The 20733-nt window shown below is 40.8% G+C and overlaps 1 protein-coding gene across 1 annotated transcript; it reads left to right on the top strand.

Annotated features, from left to right (window-relative positions):
- Window positions 1-1172: 1172 nt before the first annotated feature.
- On the top strand, window positions 1173-19738 carry PLA2G15 (phospholipase A2 group XV). Its single transcript, XM_054641013.2, has 6 exons — window positions 1173-1439; window positions 8936-9092; window positions 10453-10571; window positions 12046-12144; window positions 12558-12782; window positions 15510-19738. Exons 1-6 carry the CDS (start codon window positions 1301-1303, stop codon window positions 16019-16021), a joined length of 1251 nt encoding a protein of 416 aa, XP_054496988.1. The 5' UTR covers window positions 1173-1300; the 3' UTR covers window positions 16022-19738.
- Window positions 19739-20733: the final 995 nt, after the last annotated feature.

Raw genomic sequence — 20733 nt, forward strand, 5'->3', positions numbered from 1 at the left:
AAATTACTGTAATTACAGGACTGCCTGTCCTTGTTACATGTATAAAGGTCTAATGATTTTTTTTCCTCTCAGTATTGCCAAACGCCTGATCCCAGGGATCCTCTGTACCAATTAGCTCCCAGATGAGCTGGGTGTTGCCTGAAGTGCAGATATGCCCGTGAGCTCCTCTATCAGATGCCCAGTCCTTTGACCGTGTAACACTAAAATTCCCAGCTCTTCCAAGCACTTCGGCTTTCAACCATTCTGACCACGCCCCTTTTGCGCTACTTATTTTTAGACATGTTTTGCAGCAAACGCCCATTACTTCGCTGTTAAGACTTTTTCACGACCAAACAACTGTAGACGCAATAATGAGAGACGTCTCTGCTCCCTTAGCACATCTCCCTCCTCAGAGTTTTCTGCCGGCCCCAACAGAACGGGGGGCAGCTGTCCCTACCTGTCCGGAGCAGCAGTCTGTGACTGCGGCCGGGACCGCCACACTGACACGGCTTTCTGAGGGGGAATGGAGCTCCCACAGCCGGGCCCGCCACACCGACAGGGAACGGGCTCCCACAGCCGGGCCCGCCACACTGACAGGGAACGAGTTCTCACAGCCGGGCCCGCCACACTGACAGGGAACGGGCTCCCACAGCCGGGCCCGCCACACCGACAGGGAACGGGCTCCCACAGCCGGGCCCGCCACACTGACAGGGAACGAGCTCCCACAGCCCGGGCCGCCACACTGACAGGGAACGGGCTCCCACAGCCCGGGCCGCCACACTGACAGGGAACGGGCTCCCACAGCCGGGCCCGCCACACTGACAGGGAACGGGCTCCCACAGCCGGGCCCGCCACAGTGATAGGGAACGGGCTCCCACAGCCCGGGCTCGCCACACTGACAGGGAACGAGTTCTCACAGCCGGGCCCGCCACACTGACAGGGAACGAGCTCCCACAGCCCGGGCCGCCACAGTGACAGGCAACGAGCTCCCACAGCCGGGCCCGCCACACTGACAGGGAACGAGTTCTCACAGCCGGGCCCGCCACAGTGACAGGGAACGAGTTCTCACAGCCGGGGCCGTCACACTGCCAGGTCCTTCCACAGGAGGACCGAACGCCCACAGCCGGGGCCAAGCGGCGGCCGCGCGGGCCCTCCGCGCTCGGCGGTGACGCGGACGGGGGCGGGCCCGGCGGGGCGGGCCCGGCGGGGCGGGCGGACCCTTTTCTGGCCGTGCCGGGCGGCGGGGCCGCACTCCGGCCGGGCCGCGGCAGCCCCGGCGTAGCGGTGGCGGCTCCCGGCCTCGGGGTTATGCGCAGGGGCGATGTTCCTGCCGGCTGGTGCCAGGCTCCTCCCGCGCTCCGGACGGAGCTCCTTCCTCAGCCTCCTCCTCTTGCTGCTGCTGTGTCCCGGTGGCAGGAGCGCGCCGCGCCGCCGGCCCGCGGGGCCGCCCGTGGTGCTGGGTAAGAGCCGGGGGGCGGCGGGGCGGGCGCTGCGGGGCCGGGCTGAGCTGAGCTGAGCCCGCCGGCCCCGTTACCCACCCCCGGCGGGGCGGTGCGAGGGGCCTGGGGCGCTGCGGACTCGGCACGGCCGCGGGGAGCGCGCCCCGCCCGCCGCTGGCAGTGCCCGGGCTCCGCGGGTACCGGGGGGTGCAGAGCCCGCGCCGAGCGGCGGCTCCGCAGCTGCCCCGGCGCTGGCAGCTCGGCCCGGCCCGGCCCGGCGGAGGGAGGTCCAGGCTGGGGCTGCCTTGGCCTGGCAGCCGGAGGGGGACAGACAAGGCTCGCTTTAATACACATCGAGCTCGTTAAGTAACACCAGAGCATCCCTGCTTAAGTCTTTCCTCTCTAGGAACCTTTCGTGAAGGATGTTGGAATCAGATGTGGAAGGAGGAGTGATTGGGTGTTCCAGCAGTTGAATTACAAAATAAAAAAAAAATAGGCATTTCATCATATGACATGAAAAACGAGTATTTGTTACTGGCCTGTCGTTTCACCTGTTAACACAAAATAGTTTGTAATGAATATACAGGTAATATTCGTATGCGAGTTAAAAAGTTATACTTGTTAGTTTCTTTTTATATCCATTAGTAATAAGATGTAAATAAATTTTAAATGTTTCAATAACTTGTCTACTGAAATTGTAGTTCTTAAGAATTACAAGAAGCAAGTGCATTTAGTGACAGTAATGTCAGTAGCCATTGCTGTGAATATATTCAGCATCCTGCATGTTCTTATTATTGATTAACCTTGATGGTCACAGGGGAAGAAAAACTAAGAAGATGGGAAAAGTGACATGTTGTTCAGTTCAGCCTCCATTTCATGATAATTTAGGCTCTGATGGTGACTTTGTTACTACTGTTACAAACTTCTGACTTAGAAGGCCAAACTCTACCAGAGCGTATTAAAAAACGTTCTTGTTATCTCAGGGTACAGTGTGTACAAATCCACAGTTCTTAGAAGGTCTCTGAACTGACTGACAGGCTGTGGTTTGGAAGTAGAAACTACAGAAGGGTGTCCTAAGAGGCAGGAGTTGAAGCAGGAAGAATTCTTTGAATTCTGTCTGAGGAGGCTAGAAACAATCTTTTATGCCATCTTTCCACTCTGTGGTGCTGGATGTAGCAATAGGCCTTGGCACTTGCTCCAGTGCAAGCTTCCTGATGACAGAGATGTTTTAGTTGCTGATCTTATTGAACTCTATCTGGAAAGGAATCAAAGATTTAAAAGCAACTGGCAGAAAGGGTTACTGAGTGTAGAAGTGTGGATTTACTACTGATGGATCTTCTGTAAGTATATATGTTCCCTAAGGATGGTTTTAAGAACTGTGGCTGACCTACATTTCCTGAAGAGACATTCTGGTAAATACTGTGTGGCTGAGCACACGCTCATCCGGAGTGCTTTACAACAGACTTTCTTGCTGTTACAGTGAATTTTCATCAAATGCTGCAGAACTTGTATCTCTCAGTGTTCTAGTCAGTCTCTGCATTTTAAAATTTCCTGGATTTTTTGTTGACCAGTTCTCCTCCTTCTTGCACGTGTCCATGTTAAAATAAGCTTTTTAGGAATTGCTGTGATGAGGATGATGGAAGGGCTTATGAGAATCATTTAGGGAAGCATTCTAAGTGCTGGCTTAACACAGGTGTTTGGGGGAAGGGAGAAAAACCCACATCACCTGGATACACAAATGAAAAAGATTTAGAGCTGTAAGTATGCATTATACAAGCCTATACAAGCTTGAGATGAATTTGGAGCCCATAGAAGGTGGGAAGACAGAGTTGATCCTCCTGATTTATCAGACTGGCATCTAGACTCCTAATTTCTCATGTACATTCAGTTTTAAAATAAATTTGTATCTAATAATAAACAGGTTCTCATGATCAAAGCATTCCCTCTTGATCTGTTTGGAGGTTAACATGCCTCAGTAGAAAGGGGACTTAAATTTGGTCATACTCTGTAAGTGACAAGTTGGCCACCTGATCTTAAGGAATAAAGAAAGAAGAAATGCTGTTTAAAGGAATGTTGTCAACATAGTGATCACTTCAGAAATATTTTGGACTGGGGTGGTCACAAGACCCAGTGTAGCTTGCTGTCAAACCTTTTGTGTAATGACCCCACTTTGCAGTTTCAATCTATGCTTACCCAAGTAACAGAGGGGAACTAGAGCAGAATCTTGCAAAATATGGAGTGTTGCTCACGTGTGGGTAACTTCTGTTCTGCTGCCCAGGTACTGACAAACTGCTCCTTCGGGGAATCTCACGTCTGAAAACAGCTGAGCTGCATGAAGACAGCCTTGTAACTCTTGGCCACAGGTGTGATGGCAGCAGCTCTCAGATTTGGGGAGCCCCCAGCTGGCTCAGGTGAAAGGTGGTTCTGTGGAACAGCTCTGCCAGTCTAGCAGCTCATTAGTGCTCACCCAGCTTTCCTTGTACCTATTTGTTGACCACTTTGTGGAGTCCTTTGTCTTGCTAAAGCATGAGGAAATAACCTGATGAGGAAGAAGTGATTAATTTTGTAGTTGAATTACTTTAATGGACGAGCTGGCACAAAGAATGTGGAGAGTGGCACCACATGGCTTGGGTTAGGTTGTTTTTAAGCTGGTCTGTGCATACTCGACGTGCCTTAGGAACAGGAGCTGCTCTGCCTGGAGCTTGTGTTCATTCATACCAAGGGAGCAGCACCAGGGACCAAGTGCCATAGGTAGTAACTGACAGCAAAATTCTGCAGTGCAATTGCTCAGTTTTCTCTGAGACTTAAATAAAAGAGCATTGAAGTATATTTATATAATAGTGACATTAGAGAAGAAGAAGCAGCAGGTGAAAGTCAAAACCTTACTTACAGAGCCTGCTTGAAGGCCTGATATAGGACCCAATTCTCATTAAAACCTAAGGTGATTGTCTCAGATTCCTTTCCCAAGTGTTTTGGGGGAAAAGGAGACTAATGATGATACTGAAGTACTTTTATGCCTTTTTCAAGGCACTTTAAAAAAAGTGTTTTCTATTTAGCCAGGATGATGTAATCATACAGAAAAATCATCTTTAAGAACCAAAATAACCCACTGAATGCTTCTGTTCTACTAAAAATGTATATTACGTGTATTCTGTGCAATTACTTCTGCTTATCTGCTTTATATTTAGATCAACTATAATTTTTTACACTTATCAGTTTGGTGATGTTCAACAGGTTGCCTTTAATGCTAGTTTCAAGTAGTTTTTGTGGCTGTTCTTCATTCTCTGATACAGTCCACCAATAATCACTGCATACTATCTTGTGTCTTAGGCATTTTTGGAGCTGGTAACCCATCCTTATAAGATCAGTGTCAGATGCACTGAACTCTTTTACCTTTTAGAGCTGACTCAACACAATAACTATATCAATGTTCTGATACCTTCTGCAAACAATTTGTTAGGTACTTGGCTAAAGTTTTCTAGAAAGACACCGAAATGAAGTTTGTTAATAATTGATTTACATGCAAAGGAGCTGTGCCTGTGAATTCCTGCTGACTGCTAATTGAGCTGTGTATGTTTGTATGGTCAGCTGGCTAGATGTCAGGAGTGATTTAAATGTTTATGCCTCATGTGATCCAAGGTATCTGGAAGTATCATGTGAGACGTTGTTTGCTTTCTTGTTCCTAATTTTAAACAAGGCCTTTTCTGTGGCAGTCCATGGAGTCTATGAGCTGCTTCAAGACATTCTGAGACCTGTAGTCAGAGTTTAAAATTAATTTTCCTGGGAAGTTGCTTCATTTTGCAGGAAGACTAATTTATAGAACCAAAAAGACAACAGTAATTTGAGGAAATAATACTGGTTAAAAAGTTACAATAGTTGATAAATACCTAAAGGCACTTGCATTTCAGATAAAAGCAATAAAAAGTACCAACTGCTGGCCCTCTTTTTTTCTTTTTCCCCTGCATGAAAAAATATCCTGGCTCCCCACCCTGTTATTAAATAGATACCTTTTTTTTTTCCTAAGGATCCTCATATTTGGACATTTGTTGGATGATCTTTTTTCTTTTTATCTGAGCAGTCTTAAGGCAAGTCACTTTTAGGGTGCAATTTGCTTATTGTCTCTTGGTGGGAACTGTGAATCTGTCATTAAGACTTAAGGATGGTGATAGGCAGGAGTAGGAATGTATCCTAAAGCTAATTACTGCAATTCACAGTCTGTTACCTCTCTTAAAATCTAATGATCTTTCTAAATGTGCTTTTCTTTACAGTTTAATAATATAAAAACACATCCCAGAGGGAGATCTACTAGTTTTGTCGGGCCATATGAGACCAAAAAAATTAGCCAAGGATACTATAAATATTGGAAGTGAATTTGGTTTATTGATGTATTAGAGTGAGTTTTGTTGGGATTAGCATCTTTGTGAAAAAGGAGGATGTGCTAGAACTGATAGAACCCAAAATCTTATGAAAACACATTTTTCTGCTGATTAAGAAATCTAATTTTTCCAAATGTTGCAGTTCTGAAATCAACAGAGGAATTACACAGCTGCAAATTAGGGAAGCAGGGCACTGCTGAAGATCTTGTCTTGGACATCCGGTCTTAACTAGTGCTGATGTATTTTGCAGAACTTAACAAACAAGTTATTTTAGGGGTCAGTGTGCAGGCTTTAAAAAGAACTTTTAGAACTTTAAAGAACTCCCTTTTTGCTGGAGATATTAAAGATTTAGAAACTGCAGATATTGGTGGATGAGAAGAGGAGAAAAATTGCATTCAGGACACAAGATGAGAAACATGACATACTGATGTTACTGATGTTACTACTGCAGGTCTATCCTCTGTGTGGCCTGAAAGCAAAGGGAACCATGTTTTTCTATTGCTTTCAAATTCCACCATAGAAATTTAGAAAGCTACATCCTTAACCTACAGAATTAATCTTCAGTGTGATATTTTTTAACCTGTTACTTATAAAAATCCACTAAGTAGTTCTCCAGCCAAAATGTAAATCATTAACACTGTTAAACTGGCTGGGTTGAAGGCTGAAGATCTTGCATGTTTTTTTCCATAATCTCAAAATCAAAAATTTGTATTTTGTTTCCTATAGGTTCATCACGAAGCATCTTCAGTTTGCAAAGTATACTTTAGAAAATAAAAGAGCCCTAAGGTGTGAGTGATAGTGATTAGCAGCCTCACTGTTAATATGGAAATGTAAACATGACAAAAACATTTTTGTTAATCCCTGCTTTACAAACAAGCAGGCATCATACCTGTACATCAGAATTTATTTTTTAGTTACAGTATTTATCTTTGCACAGGCAGAACTTGTTCTTTATCTTCTGTTTAGAATTGAAAAAATTGCCATTTTTCATCTTGTTTCTTATCATCCCTTGAGTAACATCAGTGTGTCATGTTTCTCATCTTGTGTCCTGAATTGGACACAGGAGCAGAGCCTCTATCTTCCAGAAGCTTGAAGATAAAACATCTTAACTAAATGAAAGTTGCAGTTAATCTGAGATCATTCCATTAAGTCCAAGTGAGATTTTGTACAGTTTCCTGCTTTCAGTGCTTTGTTGATAGATGTATCTTGATTATAATCTGAAACTTCTTCAGCTGTGAGTTTTCCCTACTCTGAGCAGGAATGCTTGTGATTGATTGAGTGCAGTTTGGAAACCTCAGCAAGTTCTCCAAACCCTAATACCCCAGGTGTTTCTCTAAGTCTTTGAAGGGTGTCTTGCTGGAAGAACTTTATTTTTACACAGGAAGTGAGATTCTAGGCTAGAACAAAATGTCACCCTTCTTTGTTTTGCATTGAAACTGAAGACAAAATCAACCTGTTCTGTCCTTGGCAGGTCTGCTGCTGAAGCTGGCCAGTCATGAAAGATTGATATAAATAGAATTACATTCTGTTCCCTTTCCAATTAAAAGCACTGATAGGCCAGAGGCACGAGACTGGAACAAGTTGTTGCCTTAGTTTTCTAAGCAATTCCTAAGTAGGATTTTGTGAGGTTACAAGACTGAACTTCAGTAAACTCTTTCTAAGGTGTGATGCAATGCTGAAATCTCCCTTACTATGCTTTCCAGTATATCAGAGTCCTTGAAATATGACCTAAAATAAACCATGGTCAGCTACTGGGCCTTTTAACGTTTCACTTAAGGTGACAAAAATAAAGCTCCTAAAAACCTAATGGGAAAGTAGAGGTAGTTAATAAAGAAATCCTGAGGTAGATCTCATGGTGGAGCATAACCTGCTGTGGTTGGAGGTTGTAAGAATGTGGTTATCTGAAGTTTTGGCCTTTTTCAGTTCTGCAATAACATTTTTTCTAAAAGCACATCTAGTTTTCTGGTTAAATTAGGCATTCTGCTAAATGATATTTTCTCTTTCCTTAAACCATTGCTAAGTATCAGTGTATTATAGAACTCAAACTGATTTGATTGCACAGTTTACTGGGGGATAGGGGGAACAAATGTATGGGTAGACCTGCATTAAAAAACTTCAAAACTAAACATTGACAAGCACACCCTAAAAAGGGGGCTTTGTGGACCTGAAAGGAGTGGAGGGAACCCTTAAAAAGTGCCCAACTTCTAAATTTTTCTAATACAGAAAAACTTTTCAGTTACTGAAATGTTATTCTCTCTCTGCTTCTTGAGGAAAAAATTACTTGAGAAAAAAATAAACATAACAGAATGTAAGAAGTTTTTCTGAAGGCTTGGTGCTGAAAATTGTTAGTGTTTGGTTAAGACTAATTCTAATTTGGGAAAATATTCCTGTTTCCATCTAGGGTTTAAAAACTAATGAAGAATAAACCTTAGTCAAAGGAATACTGACATTTAGTATATGCCTTAAGAAGGTGCAAATAGCCAAGACCCTTTCCACCAAGTCTTACTCATGTAAGGTTTCCAAAGGAAAAAAATGTAACTGATGTTGCCAAAACCTGAATGTAAAAGATGAAAATGCATTTTTACACTGTTAGCCAACCATATCTTGTGTTGTAAAAGTCTGGTCTTATGTGAAAAAGGGAAGATAAGTAATATAAATCAGTCTTTTACTTTTTACATTTCTAATGTCAAATTGAAAGTTTACAGGCAACTGTTTAAAGAGAACAAAGTTGTGTAGTTGTGATGCTCTGGAAAAAAGTTCTCTCAGAAAGACTGTACTTGAAAACACAGATCAGTTTGGTGATGTCCTAGACAATCTTTTTTTTTCATACCTATGGCCATGCATGCTCCTTTATAGTCTGCTCTTTGAAGTTAGAAGCTGTTCATCCAGAATCATTCTACATGTTGGTTTCTCAGGTAATGAGCTTTGAAAGTATAGAAATATTTTCAGTGGAAAATGTATATGTAGTATCTTCTTATGTAGTATTTGTTCTCCAATTACAAAACCTGATGGTGTCTCTGGTGCAGTGATAATGCACATAAGGGCTACAATATTTAGCTGTGTGTACTGCAATAGAAAATCTTATATGCTTTAATTAACTATCTTCTTTTTATATGTCTCTCTCCTCTTTATATCTTTCAGTTCCAGGGGACTTAGGTAATCAGTTGGAAGCAAAGTTAGATAAGCCATCAGTGGTGCACTATCTCTGCTCTAAGAAGACAGACAGTTATTTTACACTCTGGCTGAATCTAGAATTGCTTCTGCCTGTCATCATTGACTGCTGGATTGATAATATCAGGTAAGAGCAGGAATATTGCTCTTTGCAGTTACATCCTTTCCATAGGCTGATAAGCAGAATGGCTGCCTTTAAATTCCTTTTCTGATTCAAGACCAGTGAGAGCAATGATTTGGAATTCTGCTGGGCAGGCTAACAGGATGGGTCTGAGGATGTAGCTCTGTTTCATCTGAAGTGGCTGTAATTGCTGATGAAGAGCAGAGGCTCTCTTAATTTCTTCCCCTTTCTCTTCTACCAGTGACTCAGTGTAGGTTTGAGCACTTGTTAGACACCTCTATGGCCCTTATCTCAAGGAGGAGGTTTTCTGTTCTTTTTTTTTGCCAAGAAATAGGACAAGAGGAAATGGGCAGAAACTGATGCACAGGAAGTTCCACCTGAAATATTTTGGTTTTAAAAATTGCCTAATTTAAAACTTTCATGTTATTTCCAATCTGTTTTATTAGTGTTCCTGTAAAAATAATGTAAATATATGTATGAAAACAAGAAATAATTAGCTGATGCAAATAAAAACTATTGTGTTGGCATGTTGCTTTTTTACTAATGTACTGAGCTGTTGTAAAGCATTCTGCTTTGTCTTGCCCTGTGCCTTATGGATTAGAGAGATTTTTGTTAAGAGATTTGTGCATCAGTTTAGATTCTTAGACTCCATCTAGGGGCAAAAACTTGCATTCAGAAATGCAATTGTATTGATATGGTATTAAAAACAAACCAACCCCCAACTGTAATAACAGGGATGATTAAAGAAATAAACTCCTAATTCAGTGCTCCAGATTCTTCACATCCTGAGTTATTTTGAAAAGTATTTACACAACACTCAGTACCTCAATATGTTTCCTGAAGTGCCAGTAGTCATTAATCAGGAAATAAAGTACTCCCTTATGCTGGTATGGGTGTTTCAGTTAAATAGAAATTAATTATTTTTAGGTAGGTTAATATTTTTGATGTCTGATTTAATAGGTATTTTCTGTCCTATTGCCACATTCCTATGCTCTTTATAAGTTTTTCGATTTTGTAGCTTGATGCAAAGTCAAATGATGTAGAACTAAATAAAGTAGCTGATATTTTAAAGATGAAGTTTAGTCACACATCCATATGCTCAGTTTTACAGAGGCAAAAAGTCCTAGATTCTGCACCATGGAGCATTGAAGTAATTCAAGTAATTGTTTGCACTGTATAATCTCTTAGCCATAAGAGTACTCCGATCATGTCTGCTTGGGTTGGGTTTTTTTCTCCTTCTGAGTAACAGCACTTAAAGTTCTTGTACTGCACTCAGAATGTGAGACCCAGTGTAATTGAGGGTTGTCATGTGGCAATAAAACATGTTTCATGGTTTTCTCATTGTTTTCCTTCCCCTCCTCCCCAGGCTGGTGTATAACCGAACAAGTAAGATCACAGAACCACCAGATGGAGTGGATATCAGAGTGCCCGGCTTTGGGCAGACGTTTTCCTTGGAATTTCTTGACCCAAGTAAAAGGAGTGTTGGTATGTACAAGCTGTGTCTGGAGTGCTTTGTCACTTGCAGGGTTTTTCTAGTTTGTCTTTATGCAACAAGTTTCTGAAATGTGATTTCAAATTACAGTTCTGTGAGCTCACTTGGCTTTTAAGAGTTTTCATTGCATTGTATTGTTTCGTTTGTTGTGTGGCCTGATAGATGAAACTAAGATTTGACACAATACTAATTGTGAATTTCGTCTCAATCTAAGTGGATGAAATCTGAGTAGCCATATTGAGGACAGATGCTTTCTGAAAATGAGATGGGTTGAGTAGAAAATTCTGTGACAGAAGCTTGACAAGCACAACTGAAATAAAAGCACAAGTTCTGAGTAAGAACTTGTTACTCAGTTCTTACTCAGATGATGTTCTTTGGCCTTAGGAATGGGTTAATTGGATTGGGAGATATGGTACCACAATGGGTAGCTCCTTGTATTTTGCTGATGTCAGAATAATTATATAATTGCATTTGTGCTGCAAAAGATTTCTGCATTAATGTGTTTGCAGGGTTTTTTGTTTGGTGCTTTTGTAGAAGTCACGTTTCAGAAAACACTGAGTTTGATAAGCTTTTGTGAGTTGATCACTGTGGCTGAAGACTGATGGACTTGAATAGTCAGTAATGGACTGAGCTTCATGTGCTGCATAGCATGGATCTGTTCCTTAAGGACAGTGATGTGCTTAATGATCTGCACTAGGTCACTCTTACACCATGATTCAATTCTCCACTTGAGGGACAGTATGATAAACATTCAAGACTAACAAGTGAGGTTCTGCTCAAAACTTAAATATGGCTCTGATGTTCAGTAGACTGTTCTGATGCATTTAATCGTGGTAATACTTAAATCCCACGTGTCAAACCTTGTATTAAGTCACATCTTTCAATATGCAGTCTGCAGCTATTTCCCTTTTTGCTATTACAGCTTTATGTTCAATTACTTAAGTCTTAGTCCACTACCCCAGAGATAAAAAAAGTTTTGGGGTAGTTTCTGGAGTTCTGCCCTAGGGTATATAATAAGCATTTGTTTCCAAGAATAAATGTTGAAGTCCTGGCCAACTGTTACTCCCTACCCGTTGTTAATTTTAATTTGTAATCAACAGAAGCTATGACTCTGAAAACCCCTCAGAAATTATTATCTTGCAGTTCAAGGGTAAACTTTCCTCTGCTGAGTAAAATTTATCCACTTTGTGTATACTATATTTGGCTGCCAAAAGGTTTGAGAGGTCAGCCATCTAGTAAGAAGTTTTAGTGGTGATATTCTCTTGATTTTGGGGGTTAGTGAGCATAACTCATTTTGTTTAATATGCATGCAGCTTTCTAGATTGTTAAAGGCAAACTGCAGGTTTAGTGTGTACATAGGGTGTCACAGATACTGCCACTGGAACCTTGTTTTGCAGTAGTGGCTGACAGCTGCTTCTCACACTAACCTTGTTACTCTTCTGTTTCTCTCTTATCTGATATTTACAGGAAGTTACTTTTATATGTTGGTGCAGAGTTTAGTAGATTGGGGCTACAAACGTGATGAAGATGTAAGAGGAGCACCTTATGACTGGAGAAAGGCACCAAGTAAATAATATACTGTTACTTTAATAAAATTTTGACTCTCCTACCCAGCAAATAATGTATTGAATCACTTCTCCCATCCTTCACAATCTAAAAACTTAATTTTGTCTAGTTCTCAGGGCTGGGGTACTCCTGGATACAAATGCAAGCTTGGTGTTGTGGTTTCATTTTTTTTTCTTCTTTAACCAACTTGCTACTTAAAACTTGCTTAAAACCAGAACAAAACAACAGAAAAAACCCATTTCAGCAAAGTACATCCACACAAAACCCCCACCCCTCCCATTCAGTATTGGAATTTCTGAGGTCTGCATTATTAATTCTGCAGACAGTTCAACACCATTATTTAAAAGCTTATTTGTTTTTAAAGCTCAGCATTCCCAATTAATAACTCTCACCGTGTGATGTGTATATTTTAGATGAGAATGAAGACTATTTTGTGGCGCTTCGCAAGATGATCGAGTTGCTGTATGAGCAGTATGGGAGCCCTGTGGTGCTGATTGCCCACAGCATGGGGAACATGTACACCCTCTACTTCCTGAACCGCCAGCCCCAGGATTGGAAGGACAAGTACATCAAGGATTATGTGTCATTGGGTGCTCCGTGGGGGGGCGTGGCCAAAACTCTGCGTGTGCTGGCCTCAGGTAGGTGATTTGGGGCTCTGCCCTGTGCTATGTGTAGTGCACAGTGCTAAGGAGGCTGTGACTGTAGGACTGCAGGATAAGAGTTTGAGGTACCATGAAGGGAAAAATACTTTTTTGTAAGCAATAACAACTGGGTGTTTCAAGCCCTGCAACCCAACTGTTATCTTTCATATTTGTGGGGGTGGACTGAGATTTCCCACATCCTGTAACCAGGAGCTTTCTCCCTTCTTGACCTCTCCTGACCTTTTTTCAGCAGATTGTTGTGCTGTCTGCTGTTTGGCCTGATGCCTTCCCTTTCTGTCCCTTCTGCCACCAGCCTGATTGCTCTCTGTTCAGTATTGCAAAGCTACAAAGGACTCCAGAGCATTCAGCAGTTTCCTTTGATTAAAGATCACACAGCTGCTTGAGGTTAACATTAAAGGAAATTTGTAGAGATGGTGGGGAACTTGTGTCCAGTGTAAATGTCAGGTGAAAATTGTAACTCTTAATTGTAACTCATTAGGAAAATGAATCTTTGAGGTCTTGGGTTTAGCACACTGGATATGCCAGAGACTAAAAAACAAAAAAATTGAATAAAGCAGCACAATATACTTCACTAAATAATTGAAAATGACTGATGGAAAATGTTCACTTACCCATCACGTGATACCATAATTACATCATGTGCTTTGACATTTAGTTCTTGATGTTTCTGGCTTGGTTTTGTAGCTTGTTTCTGACTTGTTAGCTTTGGATATCCACTGTCTTCTTCCTAATCAAAGCCGACATCAAAAATTGGACTTCATCAAAATGCAAAACACACAGCAAGAGTCAGCCATGCATAGACAGAGCAAAGAATACTTTGCCTAGCAAAGGCATTTGATTCTGAACAGTAGTGCACTACTCCATTACTAATTAGAAAACTTGACTCAATACAAACATCCAATTTACACATTGTTAAAGCTGTTGAAATGTCACTGTAAAAATTTATTTCCCTTTTCCCACAGGCTTTGTCTGACATACTTGCTTGCTACAGAAATGGCAAGAAGTGAACAATGTAATCACCCTCATAAAATTACACTATTATATTCCATAGTCCCATATCTCTGTTGGATTAAACTTTTCTGCTTCATACCTTGTCTACACTTTATAATGCATCTCAAGCAAAGGGGCTAATTCTACTAATGCATAATGAATAGCTAAATTTCTACTGTAATATAGTCAGTCATGTTTTAATCTGTGTATCTGTTGTACTAAACTTCTGTTTTGGAGCAGAAATTTAAGATTTGTGTGGGAAAGTTACATGGGCAAACATAATATCAGAATGTACAGGTTAAATATCCACCATGGTAAAGCACCACCATCAGCCCTTGGACTGCATTAGTCTATTTAAGAGTTTCTAAAGTTATCAGGATTAGTATGCTGAAGAACTGTTGCTTTAAAGGAAAATACTGCATTTCAACAGGAAAGACAAGGCACTCTATGAATGCATTCTTTCTGCTCCCATTCCTGTTTATAATTTGTGATGCCAGGAGCTTCATGTCAAATCCACAGCTGTGTTATCAAAGTGGTAAACCGTACACTGGAATTGTTTTCTGGAGATTTCTGTGATACTTTCAGCTACTTGTACTTGAGCTTTGCTTGATCCCACTATAGTAGGCAAAGACACAAAGCTCACAGTGGTTTGTTTCTATTTTTAACATGTTGAAAAGTTGAAATGTTAGCAGTGTCTTCCTTACACCTAAGGTTTTGATGTGTCTGCTGACTTAAATGTGGTGTTGGCCATCCTGTACTTCTTCACTTATGAGAAAAGTAAAGGATTTGAGAAGCACTTTGTAAGAGTTCTGTAAGAGAAGGCAGGGATAGTCAGGTTCTGTGTTTGATTATTCTGCTGGAAATAAATCTTGTACACATTCCTTTCATTGTTCAGGTCAGAACTTGGGCTTTCTTTGCTGAAAACTGCCAAGCAGTGTTCAGTAACTTAGCAGTGAGAGTGCACAGTGAAGTGGTTACTCCACACAGTATCATGAAACCCATTTTTCAGGACCTTTGTGATTTTTGCTGTGCATTTGAGTTTACTTTATCTCTTTCAGACTAGCTATGTCCACATACATTCCTCCTAAAGATGGCATTACTGTGCTTTGTTTCTCCTTGCTGAAGCAATAGTGCCACCCCATGGAATTGAAATAGCACCAAAGTATATTTTTCAGGAAGAGTGGTTTCAGTTGCAGCATTTCAATTTTTATGGCATAGTTGACCTGGACCACTACATGCTGTAACCACCTGGATCTAATAATGGACAATAAAATTCAAAGTTCAGCTGACAAAAGAATTGAAATGTGACAGCCACTGTGATAATGAAAAAAACAAGGAATATAAATTTGTGTTTGTCTCAGGTTTTTTTTTAAGTAATCACTGTAATTATTAAGCAGCTTTTGATTTTGTGAAGATGGAAGAACAATTGTTAAAATATGCAGAAAGGTGCATATAAATTATCCTTTAGTAATGTGTTAGTTTAAGCCATTTGTTTCAGTCATTTATCAACTCATTTAAATCTTGGAAGTTATTAAAAGTCAGTTTGCAGAAGTTAATTTACGAGACAATCATAAATGAGGAAAAACTTTTCAAATTGTCACTGTAAGCCAGGGGAACAAACTTATTCATGTTATCACCATGAGTGCTAGTAATTGCTGCTGATTAGGATTGATGTCTTGCTTTCTGGATAATGAAATTCCTTTTTTCCTTAAGGTGACAACAACAGAATCCCTGTTATCAGTTCCCTCAAGATCAGAGACCAGCAGAGATCAGCAGTTTCCACAAATTGGATGCTCCCCTACAACTACACGTGGCCTCCAGACAAGGTGTTTGTGAGCACCCCCACAGCCAACTACACACTGAGGGATTACTGGAAGTTCTACAGGGACATTAACTTCGAGGATGGCTGGCTGATGAGGCAGGACACGGAGCCCCTGGTGTACGCCATGACCCCGCCCGGCGTGCGCATCCACTGCCTCTACGGCACGGGCGTGGAAACCCCCGACTCCTTCCACTACGAGAGCTTCCCTGACAGAGAGCCCAAGATCTTCTACAGTGATGGGGATGGTACAGTGAACTTACAGAGTGCCTTGCAATGTAGAAAGTGGGTGCACAGGCAGGAACAGGAAGTGGTGATGTTTGAGCTTGCAGGAAACGAGCACATTCAAATGCTGTCCAATGAAACTACTATCTCCTATGTGAAAAAGCTGCTCATTGATTCGTGATAACCTTGTGCTGATAGTTATTTTCCTCACCTGTGATGCCTTCCCTTAAATATGGGGAAATGCCTTTTAATCCCTTGATATTTAGATATTTGAATTATTTATTTTGCTTTTTTAAAAGGTTGTTTTCAAGTTGCTTGGTATTCTAAATGATTGTTTGTCTCTGATTTGTGTTCATGATATTTCATGGTATTTTCACATTCTGAAAATTTTGTCAAATATGCATTTTGTTGCCTCTGGTGTTGTGTCCAATGGTCATACAGACTTTCATTTGGAGACTGTGCATCCCCTTGCACATACCACATGAACTCATAGATCCCAGAGTTCCTTTGTGTGGTCTTTGCAGGTTTGGAGTGGAAGGCTTGGAAGGATGGCAATTTTGGATGCCCAAGGGAATGGTATTAACAATGTGGCAAACACAGTAAGCATTTTAAAGGGTCTTGCATATTCTGATCCACAGTTCCCAGAGGATTGGTTTGTGAATGTGCATATCTACTTGGGAAAATAGGGAAGAGGTCTGCCTGGAACTGTGCTATCACTGTTGCAATCCAGACTTTTATTTATTACAGCCTGTGGGGGGAAAAAAGATGTGTGAATTACTTGAAGCTTCTTTATTAGATGCCCTACTGGGTTATTTTAGAAAGAGGAAGTGGTTTGCTCATCAACCTCTAGAATCCCTGATCACATACAGTCTGGAGTCTGAGGAGTTCTCAGCCTGTGCTTTATTTCTCAGTGAGGGAATGAAGCTAAACTGTTGTTGGTGCTTGTAATAACTGTAGCAGTGTGGAGTAGCACGCCAGTCAAAGCTAATTGAATACTGGCACTCTGTAAGGTATAGAATTGCATTTCTGGGTGGAAAACAACCCCCTGTGGTGGAAATGATAATGGATAGTGGGCAGTATTTAAAGAAAAGTGAACTTCTGAAATAGAGTGGGGAATGAAAACCAGTATGGAGTATAAAACTTGTTCTCAGTCAAACACTTTTGGTCCAGTTGCCTGACTAAACAGTGACTGGATCAACATTGCATTCCACTGAAAAGGAATTTGTTTTAGGACTAAAAGTAATTTCCCATAGATTACAAGTTTCATTTTTGCTGTTTGAAGAAGTTGGGACATGTGATTCCTTAAATGTTTCTATAAATTGCTGAACATGCAGTTCTCTAATTTCCTACAGTGTTGTTCTACTCAATGTTAAAATAGTAATTTCAACTCTGACCTCCACAGAAGTGCAGGTCTAAAGGCCATCATATCTACCACCTTGATTACAGAAATCCTGTTGGAGAAATAGTTATACTCAAAAATTCTCGCTTGCTTGCTTTAAAACCAGTCACCCAGTTGGACAGCACTTAGTTTTCTAAAAACACAGCTTTGAATGCTTTCAAAATGCTAGATTCTCCAAGAAAAATATTTTAAGAGTTGCAGAAACTCAAACTATTAAGGATTGATTACTTAAGAAACTGAATTGTCAAAAGGCTAAAGTTTTAACTATTTTGGTAGCATGCCTAAAATGTTTTCTGCCACTGGACATTACAATAAGATGATTGAAACTGATGGGCTTGAACTCCTGCTACTGTAGAATGGAATCAGAAGGTAGTTGTAAGACTTTAGTTTTAATTCAGAAATTTTTTATTAATTCAAAACAATTAGAACTAGAGTCATCACCAAGCTAATTGTCTTACTAGGTTTTAACTTCCTTATGTAGCTTTGTTTCCCCCTCTGCATTTTTTCCTAGTGCTTATGTTGAGGGAGTGTAGACATTTTCCTGATTTTTAAAATGGATCATTAATCTTGTCCTCACTTGTCCAGGACCCTGTAGTCCAGCAGCAATATTGCCTAGACTTTTCCAGAGTAAGTACTGACTTGTCCACAGCCTTTGCAATGTGTAACTGCTGAGATTAAAAAAAAAAAAAAAACAAACAAAAAAAACCCCCAAAAACAACAACAAAAAAACCCCACAACCAGTCAACCTACACAATCAATCCCCACAAAAGAAGAAGCCCTACAACAAGGAGGGGGAAAAAAACCAACTCAACCCCTCCTTCAAAAAGTCCCCACAGAAAATTGCCCTTTAGCCAAGTGATCTATTTTATGCAGGGCTTGTCAGCTGGATAAGCTTCAGGCTTGTGTTCCAAGACTGTTCGAAGATGATAAAGCTCTTCCTTGGTCTGACTCAATTTTTGAATAAATGGCTATCTGAATAAATTACAGAAAACATATAATCACAATCTGTATTTCTTGCTGAAGGAGAATGCTTGTTAATAAGCACTGGATTGAGTGGAGCTGGAGACTGTATTGCAGGATACCAACATAGACATCAAGGGCTGAAAAATGAGAAAACAATGTAGGTAAACAATACTTAACCTGATCTGGAGAACGTTTGTAAGATTCATTTGGATCCTTACCCATTAATCAATAGCATTTTCAGTCTCCTAGCAAGAATTTAGCTGCGGGGTTTTTTGTGATTTGAAGTTCCAAAATACATTATTCAAAAAATGCTTGGGTTCTTTTCTTTAGTCCTTTTAAAATACACTTTTTGTGACCCAAAAGAAGAAAAAAGCACAACTTTTTTATTCTTTTCTAATTTTGGCAACCTAGTACTGTTTCTGAGATTAGTTGGCTGTGTCTTTTAAACTGAAGATTTCTATACCAGTTTTCTGTTGCTAGACAAGCCTTGTGATAGTTAATGTGGTAAAATGAAGCTGAAGGTTTTTCAAGGCTTTTATTTGTTTGTTCTGTTGTTTGTCACTATAAAGCCTTGTTGTACTGTTGTAAAGAAATGTGTGTACCTGAGTCCTAAGTGCTGTGTGAGAGCAAGCACAGCACCTCTGGTGTTCTTTGATTACTTGTGGTGCATCTGCAGGCTGGAGTTGTATGTCGGGAAAGTGTGGGGTCGTTTTTCCCCCTACCAAATGATCATCAGCCCTTTCATTTGCAGTTTCTTGTATGTTAGGATGCAGTTCTCATTGAGAAGTGAATGCATTATTCCAGTTGCTGAAGTGGAAGCCCTGCACTGTGTGTGAGGAGTGGCTGCTCTCTGAGCAGATCCTCTGCAAGGGCAGCACTGAGCACTGCTGTCAGACCTGCTGCAGCCACGGGCTCTGAGCTGTCTCCATTCCTGTGGAGGGAGAGGTCTGAAAAATATCTTTAGTGAGAATGTAGCACTTTGATAAGAGGATTAACTCAGGTGCTTTGCCACACTGCACAGCTGAAGTGTCTGAATTCACTAATGTATCTTTGTTATACCTAAAGCATTAATTATGTGTCTCTTTCCATAATTTTTACTTAGTTTTATTCTTCCAGGATATTTTCAGAAACCAAAACTAGTCTTGAGGACCAAATGTGTTTCTTATTTTTGGCAACTTGTATAGACAATGCTGAAGAAGCTTTCAGCTGTCATTGTAGTACTTCTGAAGAGGTTCAGAGTCACTATGTGATTTGTATAAAAGCAGAAAGCTTCAATAACTAGCAATAATTGCAAAGGACTTGCAGACCAAAGGAAGGAATGTTTGGTATTAAGGTAATTCTTGGAGCACAGTGTGTTCAAGGCCCTCTTAAATTCAGGGAATGTTTGGCAGTGACTTTGCTGCTCTACACTAACCAGTATTTTGTACAGAACATGAGGCCTGGCATTTTATATGTTCTTGTGTATGAATGTGTTCAATAGATTTTGAATATTTTATTGTCAAATTTGATAATATAATAAAGTTGATCTAATACTGATTGTCTCCTGTTGTGAATAATGTGCTGTCTCAGTTCTCAAAGGAAATGAAAACTTGGTGCTGTTTTTCTTCCCTAAAGATGATTGGTGGCTCTCACAGTAATTCTTCCTTGATCTCCCAAATGCATCCACTGTCTTTAGTACATTTGGAGTTCACTGTTAATTGTTCTTGAATTTATGAAGATGTGGGATTGAGACTACTCAATTTCTTTTTCTTGCATCTTGCTTGTCTTGTGTTAAAAAAAGTTCTCAGGTTGTCTTATAATTCTGCTCAGGTAATTATTTTGAAATTAGTTTCTCAGTCGTGAAGTGTTTTAAATGCCTGCAGTTCCTTTATGGTGTGGTTTCCAAACTGACCCACAAACCCATGCATGATGACCACACAGTTTCATAGTTGTAGGAAACAATCTTTTTCCAATTAGAAATAGTGCATTGTGGCTCTTAAGAATCTGTCATGCTAGGCAGTGGTGCTGTGAGCATCTGTGGTTTTTCTAACATGATAATGACTGTAAGGCCAGTAGAGTGTTAGTGACTGCTGCTCCTCTCTGTGCCCTAGATGCACTATTGGGACATCTTGTTCCAGAACAGATCTCATTGATGCCTGCCTCAGGTTTGTGACCCCATATGATGGCAGGAAAAAGGGGAATGTGGCCTTCTTCCAGCTCCCTGTTTATATGGAGAAGTCCTGCACTGAAGCCATGTGCCAGCTCATGCAGGAAGCTGGGGAGACTGAGAGCACAGGGAAGAGGAGGACAGGGTGATAACAGCCTTGGTAGAGTGATGCAAAGCCATGAGAGAGGCATGTGGGGTCTAATGTTGGATTATAGATGTAACACTGGAGTTAGCAGGGCTTGTGCAACCTCCAAATAACAAAGTTACAGCTGCAGATTGTCTGATGCTATTTTGCTGTGCCATCCTAAATTATTTCATTAATGATGGGATTGCAGTTTTGAGAAATGATTTTGACTTTCTCTTGCTTGAGTTGTGGCTTTCCTCT

Source organism: Agelaius phoeniceus, chromosome 12 (assembly GCF_051311805.1).
Source record: "Agelaius phoeniceus isolate bAgePho1 chromosome 12, bAgePho1.hap1, whole genome shotgun sequence".
NCBI classification, from domain to species: domain Eukaryota; kingdom Metazoa; phylum Chordata; class Aves; order Passeriformes; family Icteridae; genus Agelaius; species Agelaius phoeniceus.

Bases quoted from the DNA above. Each gene is read 5' to 3' on its own strand.
- PLA2G15 (XM_054641013.2), top strand. From the start codon at position 1,301: ATGTTCCTGCCGGCTGGTGCCAGGCTCCTCCCGCGCTCCGGACGGAGC. The intron at 1,440-8,935 runs GTAAGAGCCGGG...TATATCTTTCAG, and splicing joins GGGGCCGCCCGTGGTGCTGG to TTCCAGGGGACTTAGGTAAT. The intron at 9,093-10,452 runs GTAAGAGCAGGA...CCTCCTCCCCAG, and splicing joins TGCTGGATTGATAATATCAG to GCTGGTGTATAACCGAACAA.